The 21,692-nt window shown below is 44.9% G+C and overlaps 1 protein-coding gene across 1 annotated transcript in view; it reads right to left on the bottom strand.

The window, feature by feature from the left end:
* MB21D2 (Mab-21 domain containing 2) overlaps positions 1 to 20,203 on the bottom strand; it is a 132,432-nt gene extending 112,229 nt beyond the window's left edge. The window contains exon 1 of the mRNA XM_032298242.1: positions 19,571 to 20,203. Coding sequence (XP_032154133.1) covers positions 19,571 to 19,781 — 211 coding nt within the window. The 5' untranslated portion in view covers positions 19,782 to 20,203. The remainder of the gene's footprint in view (positions 1 to 19,570) is intronic.
* Between the last annotated feature and the right edge of the window lie 1,489 nt (positions 20,204 to 21,692).

Here is a 21,692-nt window from a genome sequence, read left to right as displayed (position 1 = left end):
AAAAAAAAAAAAAAAAGCTCAGAACACACATAGCCATCTTAGTGAATCATCATGAATGGTATATCACCCTATCGCCCCAGTTCAAGAACGAAGGTAAAATCGCCAACGATGCCAACAAATATTTCTTGATCTGCTTCTCAGGCAAGTTAAAAAAAGACAGAAACAGACACACAAAAGGCCATCACTGAGTTTCTCTGGCACTGTAAAATATCAGACATTAAGCACAAATAATTATTGCAAATTCATAACTAATTGGTGCAACTAAGAAACTTGTGAAGCTAGAAGGCTGGAGAAAAATTCGACCTGTTCTACACTAGCCGGAAAGGCCTCCCCAAGAAGTGGTGATTTGATGGAGCTGAGATCTCATGGATCACTAAGAGTTAATGAGATGTGTCTATGTGTGATAAGAGGGATGGGGCATTCCAGCCAAGACCTCTGTGGGCAGGGGGATGTGGAATTTTCAAAGAAGTGAAAGGCCAATGTGGTTGAAATGACAGTAAGAGTTTCTAAGGTTTCAGTATGAGGCTGACGAGGCAACAGGGGAAAGAGGACTGAGGCCCTCTAAACATGTTCAGAATGTTTGTGTCTTTCCTTAACATATAATACAAGGCCAGTACATCACATGGTGCCTATTCTCACAGTAGGTATACAAGAAATATACAGTAAAACTGAAGTGGTTACAGGAGAGGAAGCTACAGATGTTGCCTGAAAACGGGCTAAGGAGTTTGAACAGCCAGACACAGTGGCTTACACCTGTACTCCCAGCACTTTGGGAGGCTGAGGTGGGTGGATCACTTGAGGTCAGGAGTTCAAGACTAGCCTGACGAACACGCTAAAACTCCATCTCTACTAAAAATACAAAAATTAGCTGAGCGTGGTGGTGGGTGCCTGTAATCCCCGCTAGCCGGGAGGCTGAGGCAGGAGAATCACTTGAACCCAGGAGGTGGAGATTGCAGTGAGCCGAGATTGCACCATTGCACTCCAGCCTGGGTGACAGAGCAAGATGCCGTCTCAAAAATAAATAAATAAATAAATAAATAAAAAGAATGATGGGATGCCTGTAATGGGTTTACGCATACTTAAAGGATGACTCAGCACGGAGAAGGGCTTGAAAGGATGCAAGACTGGAAGCAAAGTCGCGGTGAGATTATTGTAACAATCCATGAAACAGATGGTCCTGGCCTGGTCTATGGTGATGGCATGGAGGGAAGAAAACGCAGTCCAAAAAAGGTAGCGGACTTGACAGGCCACATTTCCTCTTCAGCTTCCGGCTAGGGAGAAGCCCAGGATGGCTGCCAAGTTCGTGTTCTGGGCACCTTATGTGCAGCAGTGTGGCTGACTGAGAAGAAGCGGGTTTGGGGCACAGATAAATTCACTTTAAACACTAACTTTATGTCATCTTCGGGTCATCCAAGTAGAACTGTCAATGAGGCAGTCAAGGGGTCTAAGCTGCAACACAGGCTTGGGAGATGGAAACTGGCACTTTAAGACAGATCACAAAGTGTTGAGGGGAGAAAAGACAGAAGCAGTCACCAAGAGTTGGACAGATCCATCCTTTACACAGAGATGGAAAAAAGAGGGAAAACCAAAAAGAACGTGTGGTCATGAAAGCCAAGGGAGGGCAGCATGTAGGGAAGAGAATGGTCAACAGGGTCAAGTTGGAGAAGAATGCCAAGTCACAGCACCCTGTGCTGGTTTGGTTGGTTGTTCTTTCCTTTAGGGTATTGATCGTAATCTTTAAAGCTTTTTTTAACTTGTCCATCTCCTCCTAAGACTGAATAAGTAACATAAAGATTTGTTCCCTATTGTATTCCTACGACCCAGAAGACTTGTTGCACGACTTGTTGTCTCCAAGGTCTCTGCTGAAGAAATTTACGAAGCATGGATGTGTGAATGCTTTAGGAAGGAATCAGTACTGAAAAAGAACCACATACGGAGAAGGCAGCAATAATACTCAGGTGAAGGGCCCGAGATGGCAGAGAGGATGGATCCAGGGTTGGGTGGTCTTGGATAACACCAAGACATTTTGTGGATCATCTCCCATCAATCCACTTCCCCAAGAACCAGAGATTTTAAAATTGTTTGCCATGAGGTTCTACACTGTCCAGACGGTTCAGTATTATTCCATGAAGAAATGAATGTTTCCATTCCTATTAAGACTTTATTGCCAGAAAACCATGAGTAAGTAGGCTGGGAATGAGGCTTCTCTGAGACTTTCAATTCCAATCCTCTGCATCATGAGCACCAGGATCTCAAGAAGTTACTTCATTCCAACAACCAATTTTGTAGCATCCTATGAATATGTTTCAATGCTTTAAGACAAGTCAGTGTACAAACATATGCCCTTGGAAAGCAGGGAAGCTGGACCAGGTTATTTATATTAACAAACAATTAGTCACTTTTTAGTCACTGTAAGAGTCACTTACGGCACTAAAGAGGTCAATCCCTTAGTTCACATAAAACCCAACTCAATTTATAAATTTTGACCTCAAAGTCAGCTTCCTAAAAATACATTTGGCATCTGCCTTTCCCTGAAAAATAGATCTGCTTCCCCATTATCCCCACAATGACAGACTACATTAACTATGTCCTAATTAAATGTTCTAAATCTGAAATTAAACCCACTGGGGGAGTGTGGGGGAAAGCCTGCATTTCAGAAGGCTGCCCTAATTTACTTAGTGTCGAGGGCCCAATTGACCTTTATACATCTTTAAATCAATCCATTAGCTGGGACATACCCTCTAACTTTCAAAATGAGGAGGCTGTGGATAGGATGAGATTTCATACCAAGGACTTTTCAATAAACAAAATCACAAGCATCAAAAGAATGTTTGTCCCAGGAGCTGCCAAGGAAGGCCACCTGACACAGTGAAAAAGACTCTGGACCAGGAGCCAGAACCGTATTAGCCACTGGCTTTCAGGAAGGCAAAACCATTATCATCTCCCCTCTGCCCACTAGCCCCACTTGCGTTCTTTCATTCAGTGTGTGGCACCACCCCACATTTGTACACCTGCAACCACACAGAGCCCGGCGTAGTCAGTTCAGTGAAGGTGCAAAGAGGGGAGGAGTCAGACTGCTGATGTTTGAAATCCAGCCTCTATCCCTAACTTGAGCAAAGTGATTTCCCAGCTTTGGGTTTCTTATTTATAAAGTGCGGAAGGGTAACAGCACTCTCCTTATAGGATTGTTGTGAGGATTAAATGGATTAATAATTATAAGTACTTGGAACATTGCCCAGCAAACAGTGGGGAAGAGTTGCTCAATTTCATCATTATCATCACTACCATCACTGTTTGACCTTGAACAAGTCACTTCACCAGGGGTTTTCTCTACCAGTAAAATGATGGGGTTGGATGAGCTGATCTCAGGAAGATTCCCACTAGCTTAACTCCACTCTACTCTAATTCTTTGAATCCAATTACAACACCCTAAATCCTCCTAAGCTCTAAGACCAGCAATGGGGAGTGAAGGTTATGCTGGCCCTTTCAGGTCCTAAGGAGGTGTCTCAGCCCACACAGCCGCAACTCTTCCCAGCCACAGGCTGGTCCTGTAGTCCAGAGGCCAGCCCCCCAGCCTTCCTTATTATAGACATTAATTGTTCAGAGATCAAAATATTCATCATGCTATTCCAAGCTGTGGAAACAGCACGGGCATAAGAAAAAGGTCACACTTCAGAGGAAAGAAACCAGAGAGACAGAGACGAGGAACAAGTCAAAAGACCAAAGCAAACACGACAGACCAAAAATATACCTTGCCTATGAGGCTATTTATTTAGCATCCTTCCTCTAATAGCAATTAAGAGAACTTCAAACTACAAGATGGCTTTGTAACAGGGGAAATTTTCCCTACCTTGAAGCACAGCCTTCGCGAAGTGACTTCCCTTCATCTTCAAAGTCAGCAAAATCTTCCCTTGGGCGCAAATGCTATGGAGCCAACTGTCTCAAGTACAAGTATCTTTCTTAGAAAGCATTACTTACCCAGCCAGGCACTGTGGCTCACACCTGTAATCCCAGCACTTTAGGAGGCCAAGGCAGGCGGATCACCTGAGGTCGGGAGTTCGAGATTAGCCTGACCAACATGAAGAAACCCCATCTCTACTAACAATACAAAATTAGCTGGGTGTGGTGGCACATGCCTGTAATCCCAGCTACTCGGGAGGATAAGCCAGGAGAATCGCTTGAACCCGGAAGGCAGAGGTTGTGATGGGCTGGGATCATGCCACTGCACTCTAGCCTGGGCAACAAGAATGAAACTCTGTCTCAAAAAAAATAAAAAAGAAAAAAGCATTACTTACCCAACATTTACTTAACCTCCAGACTACAGGAGGATCAAGTCCCCTTTTCTTTTTGCCCCTCAGTTTCCATGTCTATAACATGGAAGAGGGAGGAAGTCAAGCCAACTCCCTAATTTTCAAGTTTCCTGGCAGCATCAAAATTGTAGGAATCTGTCAATGATTTGTATTTTGCATGGGAAGAGGTTTTTTGTTGCTTTTTTAAATGAAGTTTTGAAAAAAAGTTGTTACTTGCCCTTTTCTGCCTGAAGCTAGACTTCTTGGGTTAAATCCTCACTCTACTAGTAGCTCTGTGACTTTGGGCAAATTACTTAACCTGTGTTTCAGATTTCCCATCAGTAAAATAAGGATAATAGTACTGATAGAGTTTGCTCCCCCAACAACCCATGTCTCATGTTGAAATGCAATCCCCAGCGTTAGATGCAGAGCCTGGTAGGCGGTGTTTAGATCATGGGGGCAGATCCCTCATGAATGGCTTGGGCCATCTCCTTGGTGATAAGTGAGCTCTCACGCTGAGCTCTTGCAAGATCTGGTCATTTAAAAGTATGGGGGGGTCGTTTAAAAGAATGTACTTTCACTGGCTCCCACATTTGCCATGTGAAGTACCTGCTGCCACTTTCCTTCTGTCTTGATTGACAGGCCGGGTGAGGTGGCTCATGCCTGTAATCCCAGTACTTTGGGAGGTCAAGGTGGGCGGATCACCTGAGGTCAGGAGTTTGAGACCAGCCTGGCCAACGTGATGAAACCTCGTCTCTATTTAAAAGAAAAAAAATACAAAACTTAGCCAGGTATGGTGGTGGGCACCTGTCATCCCAGCTACTCAGGAGGCCATGAGAGAGGAGAATCTCTTGAACCCAGGAGGCAAAGTTTGCGGTGAGCTGAGATTGTGCCACTGCACTCTGGCCTGGGCAACAAGAGCAAAACTCCGTCTAAAAAAAAAAAAAAAAAAAGAAAAGGAAAAGAAAACCATCTGAGGCTTCACCAGAAGCTGAGCAGATGCCAGCACTCTGCTTCCTATAAACCCTGCAGAACTGTGAGCCAATTAAACCTTTTTTTTAAATTAACAGTCTCAGGTATTTCTTTATAGAAATGCAAGAACAGCCTAATACAGTACCTTCCTCAGTGTTGGTGTTAGGATTGATTTAGCTAATCTGCATAAAGTACTTAGAACCACAGGGCCGGGCGCGGTGGCTCAAGCCTGTAATCCCAGCACTTTGGGAGGCCGAGGCAGGTGGGTCACGAGGTCAAGAGATCGAGACCATCCTGGTCAACACGGTGAAACCCCGTCTCTACTAAAAATACAAAAAATTAGCTGGGCATGGTGGCACGTGCCTGTAATCCCAGCTACTCAGGAGGCTGAGGCAGGAGAATTGCCTGAACCCAGGAGGCGGAGGTTGCGGTGAGCCGAGATCGCGCCATTGCACTCCAGCCTGGGTAACAAGAGCGAAACTCCGTACCCCCCCCAAAAAAAAGAACCACACCTGGAACATAGTTAGCAATATTTTAGTTATTATTATTTTCAACGTTACATAGTTTTCCCATTTAAAGAAAAAATGTATTCAGAATAGAGTGTGCAAGGACAAACCCACACACAGCAGGAAACCTGGGTTCTAGTCATGATTCTACCCCAAATTAGCTACACACTGCGGATGAACTACCATCCTTCTCTGGGTCTCAGTTTTCGGAGCAGGCTGCACAATAACTTTCCTGGAAGTATTCAGATCAGAGGTGATCAATTGAGAGGCAGTTTTCTGTGTGACCTGCAGTTTTAAACCCCATGGTGTTTCTTTAAAATTTGATTTATTCTCAATACTTAAAATCTGGAGATTTCTCATAAAAATCCAAAACATCCAAAGTTCTACCAGCCCAGACCCTCAGCCCTGGACCCTTGGCTGTGGTGCTTAAAGTGAGGTCCCTCAACCAGCAGCAGCCGCATCAGCTGGAAGCTCATTAGAAATGCAAATTCTCAGGCTCCATCCCAGAGCTACAGAACCGGAAACGGTGGAAGTGGGCCCTGGCATCTGCTTTTCAACAAGCAGGACACTGATACACACACTGAAGTTCCAGAACCACTACAGTGGAGGACCTACAAGCAGGTGTTGAAGAGCAGCAGCCCCATCAGACAAAAGGGACAAGAGGTGATCTCCCTCTACCAACGCACCCTGCCTCCCTGGCATCCGACTCATACTGAGGAGTCGGCATTTACTGAGCCACCCACCAGTCATCTTCCTTACGGTCCAGTCCCTGGGAGGCCCTGGGAGCAGCAGCTCTCACCTAGGTGGACCATCTCTTCTCACAGGGTAATGAGTCCGCAGGCACCATATGCCTGTAGGGTTGTGTTGTTCCAATTCAAAACGGTATGAAAAGCAGGCTGTGCACACCAAGGGCACCGTTGAAAGAACAAACTGTTGAGTTTCCTTTATTAATCACAACACAATCCGCACAAGCAGCTGCTATTAAGAACAGCTGCGGCTGCTAAAAGGGTGCTCTTGAAGCAGTCTAAAACAGTGCTCACCGTTAAGTACCCATCAGGCACAGGCAGACTTGCAGCCTCCCGGCTTAGTTCTTCCTCCTGAGCCTCACTCAGTGCCTTTCTCCAGACCAGAAATCATCCCCTTGCCATTCCTTGCAACAAGTTGGGATGGAGTAGAAAAGGTTTCTTTTTGTTTTTAAATTATTGCCAGCTTAGGCAACATGGCAAGACCCTCTCTCTGCAAAAAATTTAAAAATTAGCCAGGCGTGGAGGTGTGTGCCTATACTGCCGACTACTCAGGAATCTGAGGTGTGAAAATTGCTTCAGCCCAGTAGGTTGAGGCTGCAGTGAGCCGAGATCACACCACCGCACTCCAGCCTGGGCGACAGAGCAAGCAAGCCGTGTCTCAAAAAGAAAAAAAAAAAAGGGAAAGAAAAGAAAAGGAAAAGAAAATCACTGTAACATGAAGAATGAGGTGAGTTTCAAACGATTCGAGTTTAATCCCACCTCAACCATCGAGTGACCTTGAATGAGTTAGTTAACTTCTCTTGATAATGGTTCCTTCCTGTGTTAAAATAGGTACAATAATATTTCCTAGGGTTGCTGTGAGGAATAAATCAAATCAGATGATACATATGAAAGTATTTCGTAAACTGTGGAGGACTAGATAAAAATAGAGGCTTATCAGCATCATCCCATGAAAGCTGTACTTTGAACCACAAATCATCAAATATGAGTCACTGTTTCTGACCTAGGACTATCAGAGGTGAAATTTAAGGATCATATAGCTACAGAGGGCCTTTTGAGGACTTGCAATCCAACTTTTCTACATTCCTCCTACCCCACCCCACCCCATCCCTGAATGCTATTTGTTTTGTTTTTGTCTGTCTGTCTGAGACAGAGTCACCAGGCTGGAGTGCAGTGACGTGGTCTCGGCTGACTACAACTTCTGCCTCCCAGGTTCAAACGATTCTCCTGCCTCAGCCTCCAAAGTAGCTGGGACTCCAGGAGTACACCACCACACCCAGCTAATTTTTGTATTTTCAGTAGAGACAGGGGTTTCATCATGTTGGCCAGGATGGTCTCAATCTCGTGACCTCATGATCCGCCCGCCTCGGCCTCCCAAAGTGCTAGGATTACAGGCATAAGCCACCACACCTGGCCACCTGAATGCTGTTAGCAAGAGTCTAGCAAAAGTGTGGTCCCACCTGGAAAAACTTTATCCACAAGAAGCTCACTAAATGCCAAGGCAGGCAGCGCCACCCCATCATAGGCCTTATCTGAACATAGACCATTCCACTTTATAAAGACCAAAGAAATCTTTCAAGTTTACCTCTCACCTCAGAGTCTTTCAACCTGCTGTCGGTCTACCTGGAATACGCTTCCACCCGGTCTTGAGAGGCTTGGCGGCTTCTTCATCGTGCATTTCAAACATCTCTGCTTCAGGGAAGGCTTCTCCACCATTCTTCACTGTATCCTACCCAGCTGCCCACCATCATCATATTCTTTGCTTCTTGTTTTTTACAGCGCACACCCCTGTTTACTTGCATGCCTAATTTTGTTAAATCCTCCAAAGAACAGAAGATCTATGGAGGGAATGGTCTTGGTTCTCTTATTCACTACTCTGTGCACTTATATAGTAATTACACCAAGAATTACACCAGCACATGGTAGGCATGCCAATATGTTGAATGAATTCATGAATGAATGAATGCTTAGCACCATTCTACACACATTGTAGATATTCAAATACTAGTTGGAAGAGACAAAAACCTAAACAAGACTTATGCCAACTCCCACTACTGACTTAACTCACAAGTCTTCTTATGTTAAGGAAAAAATATAAAAAATAAACAAATTGAACAGTTCCCCATGCCAGCTTTATTCATAGCAGCACTGTCCCCAGTTATTTCTTTATCCTGCGCAGAATGAATTCATGAGAAGGCACTTCAGTCAATGAAAAACAGATAGCTGTTTCCTGGAACCAAGGCCTCACAGGAGGGCATAACTAGGAATGGTTCTGAAGGAGATCACTCAGTGGGCAAGTACTTGCCCAGATCCATTGTAGACACTGTCACAAGCCCTAAGGATGAGTTGGGCAAGGCCTAAAAATCAGACCTGGAGAATGAATGTCTTTAGGGCTTGTACTTACTCATTCCACTCTCGGTCAGATTCACCCCCTATATACCTTCGGCTCAGGTGGAGAGCAGAGAGGTCCAAAGGGGAATGAAACCTACTATTGTTCCCTTGTCTGTGACTATAGAATCAACCCCACCAACCCACGAAAGATGCTAAGGGGGGAAGTCTATAAGCTCTCTGCAGGTGGTGTACTGACTATAGCAGAAGACACCCAATAGCTGGGTGGAGTCTTGATCTACAACTAATTCTGTGACCTAGAGCTCAGTCGCATCACCTCCCAGAGTCTCAGTACTCCCATCCAGAAATGGGGGTTAATAGTTCCTATACAACCTTTCTCAAAGGCCTGACCTAAGGATAATACCATACCAGATGTGAATATTTATTGTAATCTATAAAGCATTGTCCAAAGGTAAATTATGGATGGCAAGTAACAGTTTATAATAATAAACAATTCCTACAACTTGCATTCCAGATTAACCATCCAAATACTTGGAAGATAACTGATAAGCACACTGAACAACATAACGCGAAAGATAACGCATGCCCACTCTACATTCTGGAAAGCCCTGAATATGGGCATGCCAGAGGTCCAGAAGTACCCTAACATCTCTGTGAAGAAACACTGGGGTCCACAAGAAAGGGAACATTCCTATGAGTCATGAGTGGCACTTTGCTGTTCCCAGTCAACAAGCCACAGCAATCGCTATGGACATTTCTTACATTGCCGAGGATAGGTCTTAAGAAATGTAAAAAAACTTGCCCTACATCCCTCTGCCACATAAGGAGATAAGATCAAGATTTTCTTGACTCCAGAAAAGATGATATGGTGTAACTCAATGGATTTTAAAAAATCATAGAGACAAGGTTAGAAAGTGCTAATTTCTCAGAGACTGAAATAAAAGTTTCACTGGGAAGAGCTCTTTTAAAGACTGACTCAAGTCACATCACACTTAGTGAGCGCCTACTATGTGCATGACCCTACCCCCCGCCCCCAGGGACTGCAAAGATAAATAAGCCAAGGATTCTTTATAGCATGGGAAAGAATAGGCTAAGGGCCACAAAAGGGACCAGGCATTAGGAGGAAACACAGGAAAGGTAAATTTTGTTCTTCTCGAAGAGCTATAGGAAGGCTTCATAAGTCAAGTGGCATTTGAGCTGAGAGAGAAAAATAAAGCAGAGGTAAGGTGTCAGAAGGCCATCTGTAGAAGCTGAGACATAGGCTTGATTCTGTGACATGGATCCTCTTGACAGACTGTAGAAGCCTGTTGTTCCCTGCAGAGAATGGTATATTTAAATGAATATGATAACATCACTCAGGATTTCCAAGAAAATCAGTATTAAAATACGAAATGTATTTTTAAAGCAAATTTGTGATACAGTATCATATGTGATTACTAGCACCTTAAAAAATAAAACCTAGCAGCAAGTCTAATATCCACCATAATTTCAAAACAGCAGGAAACATTTTTTTGAGATATTTGCAACAACTGCAATATGAAATAAAAATGCCTGGGATTTCTACCGGCAACAAAAACATACGTACCACTAATAACACTATGGTTTCCCACCTACATTTACAATGAAAGAAAATGCTGTATTTAAGTTTGACGTTAACACAAATGTCCTTTTTTCTCCCACACTCAAGTTCACAGGCTCCATGCTGTTTCCATGGACCCAGGTTAGGGAATTCTGATAGAGAAAGAGCCTCAGCCAGGCACGGTGACTCACACCTACAATCCCAGCACTTTGGGAGGTCAAGGTGGGCAGATCACCTGAGGTCAGGAGTTCAAGACCAGCCTGGCCAACATGGCAAAAAACCCCATCTATACTAAAAATACAAAACATTAGCTGGGCATGATGGCGCATGCCTATAATCCCAGTTACTCTAGAGGCTGAAGCAGGAGAATCACTTGAACCTGAGAGGCAGAGGTTGCAGTGAGCAGAGATTGAGATCAGCCACTGCTCTCCAACCTGGATGACAGAGCAATGCTCTCTCTCAAAAAAAAAAAGAGAGAGAGAAAACAGCCTAAGCAAAGAAAGTGAGAACTACGGGGGTGTGTGTCATTTGACAATGTAGAACGTGCAGAGACAGGAGACGGCATGGAAAGGCAGGTAAAATCCTCAGAAGTCACCAATGTGAGGATTCATTACCCTCAATTATTAAATCACAGAATAAAGGTGGAGCATGGTAGCTCATACCTGTAATCCCAACACTTCAGGAGGCCAAGGTGGGAGAATCACTTAGCCCAAGAGTTCAATTCCAGCCTGGGCAACATAGTGAAACCCCCATCTCTACCAAAAAAAAAAATTTTTTTTAATTAATCAGGCATGGCTTTGCTTTCCTGTGGTCCCAGGTACTTGGGAAGCTGAGGAAGAAGATCGCTTGAGCCCAAGAAGTCAAGGCTACAGTGAGTCATGATGGCGCCATTGCACTCCAGCCTAGGCAATAGAGTGAGATCTGTCATTCACATATATATATATACATAAATAACAGAATGTGCTCTAAGTTCTAGAAATGCATCTTCTTTTGGAATAAAAAGAGATGAATGAAAGAAGCTAGGAAAACATCATTCTACGGGTTTCAACTTATAGTTCCTTAATAGAGTAGATGACAGTGTATTGAAAAATGTACTATTAATAAGAGAGCATGGATCCCATACCATCCCCGTTTTGTAAATGTACGCATATGTCTGGATATAAGCACATGTATAAATGTAGGTGTTTAGAAATCAAAATATGAATAGTGATTAAAGTTTAGGAGTGATTTTACTTTATTGTTTGCATTTTCTATCATTGGAAAATGGGCAAAATTAGGCCCATCACAGGTTAGGAGACAGGGTAAAACACATAGCACATGGTACAAAACAGCTGGTACAAGAACTCAGAAATTTCCTTTTCTCATGCTCTATAAAACATTTCAGGTTCAGAACTGAATGCACCTGAACACATGAAGTGCCTATAATTAACCCCAACTCATATATTTTTACAAACTGAGGTTTAAAGTCCGAGTGAGTTGCCCAAAGTCACACAGCAAATATTAATAACTGGAGATTCAGAGGTAAAATCTGGGTCTCTGGGCCCCCTTGAGAGCAGAATATTGTCCTTGTTAAAAGCCAGGGCTTGGTATTCATCCTGACCCCGGTTAAGTCCCACCTATTCCACTCCTTGCTGATAAACTTGGATGAATTCCTGTATTTTTCTAATGCTAGGGTTCATCACAGGTTTTTTTTTAACTTCAAAGTGTAATGGTGATGATTAAATGATACAATAAGGTAAAGCCCTATTCAAACCTGTGACAAAGTAAACACCCTTGTCTCAATCACTATGCCTCCTTGCCTCTGTCCCAGGTGGAAGAACTCCGTTATTACTTTCCAGAAGCAGACAGACATTATCTGCTCATTAGGCTCAGCAGCTTGGTTCTAGTCTCAAAAGTCAACTGGGATCATGTTCATTGTGTCAGCGACAGAGAATGCAAAACATCAGGCCTAACACAAGACAGGATCTTAAACGGCTGAGCAGCCAGTTTGGGGATCTCTAGGGATTCTGATTCAATAGGTCTGAATGAGACCAGAGATTCTGAATTGTTCAAATCCAACATTTCTGTGAATTAAAAAGGGGCTCAGCCTAACTGCGAGCAATGCATCAGCCAACAGGTGGCACGACAAGGAATGACAGGAAGACCTAGGACTGTCAACAGTTCCAGGGCTCTTTTGTCAGGGATGAAGGGCAGCCACTGCCCAGAACCATGGAGGGAGAATGAAAACCAATCCAAACTAGCACAAAAATAAGTGTTTAGAGGGATTCTCTGCCCGGTATACCTAATGTTCTCAGAGAGAGAACAAACTTCTGAGATTATCCTGTCCACTATACAGATACAGCACGTTAGTGAACACAACTCTTGGGGGCTTATCAAGCACTTGGAGGCCCACAAAACACCAATGCACAATAAAATCCCACAGTAAATTCTGCTGGGTCAATTAAGAGAAAACACAAACACTGGAAAGGTAGGGCTTCAAAATGACCCACTCTGGAGATGCAGAAAGTGCCTAAAAATATGTTGGCCAGGCGCAGTAGCTCATGCCTATAATCCCAGTACTTTGGGAGACTGAGGCAAGCGGGTCACGAGGTCAGGAGATTGAGACCATCCTGGCTAACACGGTGAAACCTCGTCTCTACTGAAAACACAAAAAATTAGCCGGGCGTGGTGGTACATGCACCTGTAGTTTCAGCTATTCCAGAGGCTGAGGCAGGAGAATCGCTTGAACCCGGGAGGCAGAGGCTGCAGTGAGCCAAGATCGCACCACTGCACTCCAGCCTGGGCAACAGAGCAAGACTTCGTCTCCAAAAAAAAAAAAAAAAAAAAAAAAAAAAAAAAAAGGTAGGTCCAGGAGCACCATACCACATATTTACATCTTTGAAATGGCCACATGGCATTTATTGGCCTGGGAGAAGAAATAACCATCAAAATATCCTGCTAGAGTTGGTGGGCAAAGGAAATGGAGGAAGGGTCCCTAAAGGCCCTCATAAAGTTCTCAAACTTTTTGCTTGCTACTTTATCCTCAGAACCCTGCAAGTTGATTGGCAAACACTATTGCATTCACTAAGTATTTGTCAAATGCGTAGGGGAAAAAAAAAAAAACAGAGGGAGAGAAAGAGAGACAGAGACAGGGAGACAAAAAGAAATTATCTCAGGCCAGGCACAGTCGCTCACACCTGTAATCCCAGCACTTTGGGAGGCCAAGGCGGGTGGATCACCGGAGGTCAGGAGTTCTAGACCAGCCTGCCCAACATGGTGAAACCCCATCTCTACTAAAAATACTAAAATTGGCCAGTCGTGGTAGCGGGCACCTGTAATCCCAGCTACTCAGGAAGCTGAGGCAGGACAAGAGGCACAGGTTGCAATGAGCTGAGACAGTGCCCCTGCACTCCAATTTGGGCAAAAGAGCGAAGGACAAAAGAGCGAAAGCCGAAAGAAAAAGGAATGCGAATGGAAGGGGAAGGGGAACGGACAGGAAGAGGAAAAGAAAGAGGAAAGGAAAGGAAAAATTATCTCTGCTCCTACAGGCTAGGCAGGCTACTGAGTATAGTATTACTCTGGAAGTGAGGCCTTTTGGTTGTCTCTCCCAAAAGCAAAGGAAACTGGTTGCTACTACAGTGAAAGGAACATGAGCTTCTGAGTCAGAAATAACTAGATTCATTCTCAAAATCTGCATGATCTTAGCATGAGTTCTTGACTTCTTCGAACCTCGACATTTCCTCTTTAAAAGGTGTAATACCACCTATTTCACTTTCAAAATAGGCAGGATACTTATCCTTACAAAGCTGTGGAAAAACGATGACATGATCTAATGGATTTAGGCAAAGTAGCTAGCACCATGGTCAGCACATAGTATGAGCGGACCAAATGGCAATGAATGTTGAAATTGATCACGCCCTCTACAGCCAGAGCCCATATCCTTCTGGGCTACCCTAATTGTACTCCAGAGTTCTTTCAGATGTCAAGCTGCAGAAATAATTCCAATTTAAGTTCACTGGATTTTCTAAGGAAAAAAAATATATTTTTTAAGGCTGGGTACAGTGGCTCATGCCTGTAATCCCAGCACTCTGGGAGGTCAAAGTGGGTGGATTGCTTGAACTCAGGAATTTGAAACCAGCCTGGGCAACATGGCGAAACCTTGTCTCTACCAAAAATACAAACAGCCAGGCACGGTGTTATGTGCCTGTAGTCCTAGCTACTTGGGAGGCGTTGGTGGGAGGAACACTTGACCCTGGGAAGTGGAGGTTGCAGTAAGCTGAGATCACACCACTGTACTCCAGCGGGTGACGGAGCAAGACCCTGTCTCAAATAAATAAATAAACATTACGTAATAAACTCATGTACATTTTACTTTTTAGTTAGCAAAGTAATTTGACATTCAGACATAACAATCCCGAAAAACAATGTATTACTGTTACCCATGTTCAATAAATGAAAAATCTGGCCAAGCATGGTGGCTCTTGCCTGTAATCCCAGCAATTTGGGAGCCTGAAGTGGGAGGATCACTTGAGGCCAGGATTTCGAGACCCAGCCTGGGCAACATAACAAGACCCCACCTATACAAAAAAATTTTTTTAATTAAAAATTAGCTGGGAATGGTGGTACACATCTCTAGTCCCAGCCAATAGGGAAGACGAGGCAGGAAAATTGCTTCAGCCTAGGAATTTGAGGCCGCAGCGAGCCATGATCACACTATTACACTCCAGGCTAGGCAACAGAGCAAGATCCTATCTCAAAGAGAGAAAAAAAACTAAGACCACACAGCCAACAAGAGGCAAGCTAGGAATGGAACTATAGATTTCGGCATTTTATTATAATGACTATGATTTTTTCAATCAAAAATTCAAATAGGAGATCTTATTATAGAAAACTTGAACTCAGACTGTTCCAGGAATCTACTATGCTAAAACTTATAGCTAAAACCAGAAACAAAATCCTGAAAGAAGTAATTTTTTAAAACAAAGCCTCTCCTCTGGATTTTATGCATCTTTTTTTTTTTTTTTTTTTTTTTTTTAAGAGCAACAGAAACTATCGCTGGTGGGAATGCAAAATGATTCAGCCACTTTTAGGACATTTTAGTGGTTTCTTCCAAAACTAAACATATTATTACCATACAAGCTAGCAATCATACTCCTTAATATTTACTCAAAGGGGTTGAATTCTTTTTTAACCTTTATTTACGACACTTTAAGTTCTGGGGTACATGTGCAGATCATGCAGGTTTGTTACACAGATATACACGTGCCATGGTGGTGGTTTGCTGCATCCATCGTCCCGTCATCTACATTAGGTATTTCTCCTAATATGCATCTATTCTTTTTTTTAATTGCATTTTAGGTTTTGGGGTACATGTGAAGAACATGCAAGATTGTTGCATAGGTACACACATGGCAGTGTGATTTGCTGCCTTCTTCCCCTTCACCTATATCTGGCATTTCTCCCCATGCTATCTCTTCCCAACTCCCCACCCCCTGCTGTCCTTCCCCTATTTCCCCCCAACAGACCCCAGTGTGTGGTGCTCCCCTCCCTGTGTCCATGTGTTCTCGTTGTTCAACACCTGCCTATGAGTGAGAACATGCGGTGTTTGATTTTCTGTTCTTGTGTTAGTTAATATGCATCTATTCTTATTAGGCTCAAGCAGGAGAAGAGAAACATGTTTTAGAGAAAGTATGATCTCAGTTTTAGTAACTTCTCTACTATTTATTAGCTATGTGACCCTGGATATCCAGTTTCCTAACCCCACTAAATAACAATATCTTCGTCTATGTAATGGGAAAGCAATATCTATTCAAAAGTCTATGCGTAGTTCCTGGCCCTGAGAAGACAATTACTAAATGATTAACTATCATAAAAATTGTACCATGGTACCGACCACTTGGTCTGTAGGTTAGGTGACAGCTTGTCTCTTTCCTGCCTTCTCTAGCACCTGCATACCCCCTGTTCTGCATCTGTTCAATGGGGACACAAACCAGTCTCCATCGAACCTCACCAGGGAATGAAGATAACAAAAGAGCTGGCAGAGACATTATGCAAATACCAAATATTATTAAAACATTAATGAACTCTGGCAATTCCCTGAATTTTGATAAATGCTGTTTATTATGCACTGCCAGCCTCTTGCACAGTCTGGGCTCTCAAATATTAACTAGATAATAAGAGCAATCATTCTAAAAGACCAGGGTATAGAGAAATAAGAAGTGAATCTAGACAATTGCAGTTAACACCTGCCTTCAAAAAAAAATCAGTCTCTGTACAAACAGGGAGCAGCAGGACAGATCCCAGAGACCACAGTGACCACCAGCAGGTTCAGATCAACCCCACAGCCTGTACAGAACCCCGCTTTGATAAAATAGTAGAGTCTCTTGGTGCTGACAGGTCATCGATTATGACAACTGTCTACCACCTCCTTGCTCTTCAGGGTAAAATTCCTCCAAACTAGACAAAATGAAAAGGATCTACGAAGCTGGAGGGGCTTCAGGCTTGGCTAACAATCTTACACATAAAGAGAGTAACATGCCCCAGCCCCGCCAACGCCTGAAACCCAAGGCAGTATTATTCTCAGTGCCACTAAAGAGGCTTTCGCCCAATTCGTGGTTGGCCACTTCATTCTTGTGAGGGAATAATATTTGTAAGCTGTTAACAATCCTCAGGTGCAGCTCGGAAACAGAACAAAGCCAAGAGGACTACCTCTGAAACCACACACACACATACACACACACACACACACACACCCCTCCCTGAAATGAGGGTCTGGTGCCACCCAAGTGACACCTTAACAAGCTAGGGGTCATTAAGAGACCTCATTTGCATATTCATTAAACAACCAAAGCTGTGGCAAGTGAAACAAAGTGTACAAAAAAAATGATTTTTTTAAGCCAAGCCAAAATCTGCTTTATAAAAAACTAAATCCACATAGGGACCCTTGCTGTCGCCAAACCTTCACTTGTCTAGAGCAGCCAGCAACTCATTAAAGGAAAGCAAGGAACTCGCAAATGAATGCAGTACCACACACGGGAAAGCTCATTTCACCATCTGCCTTCTAGTGTCCAGAGGGGCAAAAAGCTTAAATGACACTCTCCTGAATTTTCTCTCCTGTAGGAGGAAATGCTAAATTCACAGGGGGCATGCAGACTGCCTGCAAGGTCAACTGGGTAAAAAGGAATAGAAGCAAATCTAGTTTACCTGTCAACACAATGCCACCCATGACATTAAACACGTGCAAAAAATTCAGCACCCTAGAATAATTCACATTTTTTATATTTGGATAAAAGCTTTGCTCATTCAGTGTGTAGCTGTAGGGTTAAGCAGAGAAATTCTTAATGAGCCAGGCACTTAAACTTACCCCTCCCTATGTTCTCCCATTTCCTGACCTATGACTATCCTAACTGGTGATGACCTTCTTCTAGTGAATGACCTATGCCAAGAGACATCAGAACTGATCTGGGGGCTCTATTAACACGATGGCAGACTTCCATTATATGTGTCACAGAGAACGGCTATGATTAATTAAACAACTTAAATAACTGCCCTCAGCCTTCTGTGTGTGTCTCCACCTTCCTGATAATCACTGTGTTGGCTTTTGACTTTGTAAGCATTTTAGGCTTCCCTGTGGAAGCTCATTCCTACCATATTATGAATTTAAATATATATATATATATATACATATATTTCATCGAAATAGCTGAACGATCAGATTTCTCAATAAAGAGTTTTTTAACCCCATACGTAACGTAAGATACACTTGGAGAGTGTGGCGCAAAAGGTAAAAACCAGCCTAGAGTTTTAACCTGTTCCATCCAACTTCCCAATGCGTGAACAACTACCAGCGGACACACGTTCAGTCTGTATTACCCGCTCCTTGGGCAGTGAGGAAGAAGAAAACCTGGAAGGAAGAAGGTATCCCAGGATAGAAGCAGCAACAGCCGGCCGAAATCCAAGCAGACTGCAGGAGAAAGTCAAAAGTCCTGTCTTCCTCTGTGACCAAAAGACCTTTCCCAGTCAAATTTGTCAACACATGGAAAATTGGCTGATATATGTGTAGAGCGCACCCAGGGATAAGCGTTAGAGCAGCGCTACCCTGGAGTACCAGTTCTGCGGAACGCTGACCGCGGGCCACGCACCGCCAGACAGCCACGGATCCACTGGCGGAGCCGCAAGCTAAAACCGAGGCGCCTGGCAAACGCACCCTAAACCTCAGTCGCAAAAATCCCCAAAGCAGGACACCTGGAGAGGGTGGGCTCCGTCTCCCGGGCCGGGCTCATTACGTTCCTAAACACAGCATTCAATCATGTTTCAGGAGCCGCAGGTGAGGGGCTGCAGGTGGGAGTGGGCGGCGTATTCTCCAGCCCCCGAGGTCTCCGGGGTTGGAAACTCTGGGCACCTCTGTCGGCCAGCACTAAGACAAATACACAAAGAGCAGGGCACGGCGCTCCACCGCGGCCGGAGCTCCGCGCCTGGTCACACAGGAGCTGGGAATTAGGAATTCCGAGCTCAGCGACCAGCCGGGAGAAGCAACGGAAATGCTTCCGAACGCCCCGAAGGGAAGTCGATTTGCAAATCAAAGTTGCAGAAACTCCGGACGCCCCGACTACTTTAGCGGGTTACTCGGGAACACCCAACAAGTTTGGCCACCGGGGGCTCGGCGTGACAGCGCCGCGCCGCGAGACGAGAGAGACAACTTGTCGCTCGGGCGCCAAGCCAGAGCCCTGAGCTGTCTCCGCTCCCAAGCTCCGGGGAGCCGGCGTCGGGAAGGCGCAGGTCCCTGCCGCCGGCAGCCAAATCCCTCAACTGATGGCACCTCAGGGGCTCACCTGGACCGCACTCGCTTCCCCGGGCTTCCCCGCAACGGTGCAGCGTTTCAACCGCGAACGCCTCACCTGCCTGCCAAGCCCCGGTGGCGGATAAATTAACAAAAGAGCAAGCGAGCAGGGGGGAAAGGGAAACCCGGCGTAAAGCATAGTAACGAGGGGAGGGCAGGCAGCTCGACTTTCGGGGGAGAAAAAAGGCAGAGGCGGAACAGAGATGGCTCATACCCCAGGCACCGGCTCGGGAAGGAAACCGAGAAGGGGGAATGGGTTCTCTACTCCGCTTCCCAGCGCACACACACGCCTCCCCCTTTTTCCTCCTTACCCAGCATGGAAAAGATGAAATCCTTGGCTGTGTGAATCTCCAGCGCTCTCTGATCGTCGTATTCCCTCTGGTCGTGCTTCGTAAATTCTTGGATGAGTTTGTTCAATTCCTCCACCCGAGCTCCCGACCTGAAATCCAGCTCCGGGAACGTAGGCTTGTTGTTACAGCCCAGGGAGGCTGCCTTGCAGGCGGTGGGAGCCGCCATCTTCATGCAAAACGCGCCGAGCAGCAGCTCCGCGGCAGCGCAGCACCCACCCCCGCCCCCCACCCCGCCCCCCTGGGCCTCCTCCCCTCGCCGACTCCCAGGCTTCGGCCCCGGCCCGTGGGCGGGTTGGCGGGCGGGCGTCTGGGCGGGCGGTCCCCCGCTCCTCGCGCTCTGGGCGTGCGAGCTTCGGGAGGAGCTGGACTGCAGCGAGGGTGCGTGTGTGGCCCCGACACCCTTTTCTCCGGCCCCACGCCCGCCCCGATGCTGCGCGTCCCTGCCCTGGCCCTCGCTGGCAGCCACGACAGCGGTCGTGGAGCCAACCGGAGCCACCCCCCGGGCGAGGAAAGTGAAGTGGAAACAATGTGAAATTCACCAGCTCTGAAATCAACAAGCTGCCGGCTCCCGTGCTACGGAGCCAGCACCAGCGTCTCCATTTAAAGGGACAGCGCACCCAGCGGAAAGGAAAATAAATAAGTGACAGAGGTCTGCGCGCCTGTGTCACTTGTCAACCCGTCCTTGGGAAGACGCGCGAGGTGTGGATGCATTCTTTCTTCACCTCCATGGCCGTCCCACCGTCCCCTTTCCCGAGAGGGTTTGCCAAGCGCATTCAAGAAGAAAGTCTTCCTCCGTTTGATTTTAAGGGCGGTGTCCTGGGGGAAGACGTCTCTGTGCGCGTTTCCCTCTCTATCCCAAGAACTCCAGTACCTTTAAATAGTAAAGGAAACTGCTTTAAGGAATATGAAACCTGCTTTCTTCCCTTTTATCTTGAACTGCCAAGATGATAGGTGTGCACACCTAACCCAGTATTGACACTCTCACCCCTAGAATATCCTTACCTTTGCCCGAGGTAATTAATTACCTGAATAGCACCTTGTTTATTTTAACATATAATGAATTAATGAGGTTCAACCTACTGCAATAGAAAGATAGGGAAACTAAGGTGTGGGCGTGGGAGAGGGGAAACAATGAATTGCCCCAGGTTCCAAGGAATGTTGAATGACAACATGAAAATTTTCTCATTAAACAGATAAAATTTGAGTACCCACTGTTTGCCAGATGGAGTGACAGAATGTGACAGCAATAGCCAAAAGACATGGCTCCTACAATGGAGTTAGACTTACATGACAAGGCAGGTTCAATCTAAATCATAATCCTTTAAGCAGTATAGAGTCTCAGCGGTGGTTTTAGTGTTTATGGGGTATAGCACTAACACTTGGCCCATTTGCTCTGAGAAACAAAGGTTATTTTCCTCCCTAGTTCTCCGAAATCTCTTCCCATAGTCCTTGATTTTAGATCAGGTCTTTTTCACTTTCTTACCTGAGTTCTCATGGCCAAGAATACAAATTGTTTTGTTAGACATGGAAGGAAATACAGGCTTTTCCAGACCTTCCCCTATAAAATGGGAATAATAATAATTCTTGTCTCACGGATCGTTTTAAGGATTACATGAGATAAAGCAGGTCAAGCACTTAGTACAAGGACTGACCTAAGCACTTAGCTGCTATCAGCTTCTAGTGTCTATTATTATTATTCTATTATTATTGTTTTTAACTTAATTCTTTCACTTTTCCTTGGTCTAGTCTCAACTTGCTGCCAGAGTGATTTTAAGAAACACAGATCTGACCACTGACATCCCCCTGGAATTCCTCAATTCTTTACTCGCTTTACACCAAAACCAAATTCTGTGTTTGCCTTTTTCTTAAAGCTTTCCGGAGACCTTCCCGTCAAGTTTGTTTTCCTTTCTCAGACCTTAATTAATTATGACCTTAATTAATATGTTCAAATAAATATGTAAAAGAATGAATGAGCCGGGCGTGGTGGCTCATGCCTGTAATCTCAGCACTTTGGGAGGCTGAGGCGGGCAGATCACCTGAGGTCAGGAGTTCAAGACCAGCCTGGCCAACTTGGTGAAACCCT

The sequence above is a fragment of the Sapajus apella genome, unplaced genomic scaffold, assembly GCF_009761245.1.
Source record: "Sapajus apella isolate SASKATOON/1434 unplaced genomic scaffold, GSC_monkey_1.0 scaffold38, whole genome shotgun sequence".
In the NCBI taxonomy this organism is placed as follows: Eukaryota; Metazoa; Chordata; class Mammalia; order Primates; family Cebidae; genus Sapajus; species Sapajus apella.
This window is presented reverse-complemented; position numbering and strand designations above follow the sequence as displayed.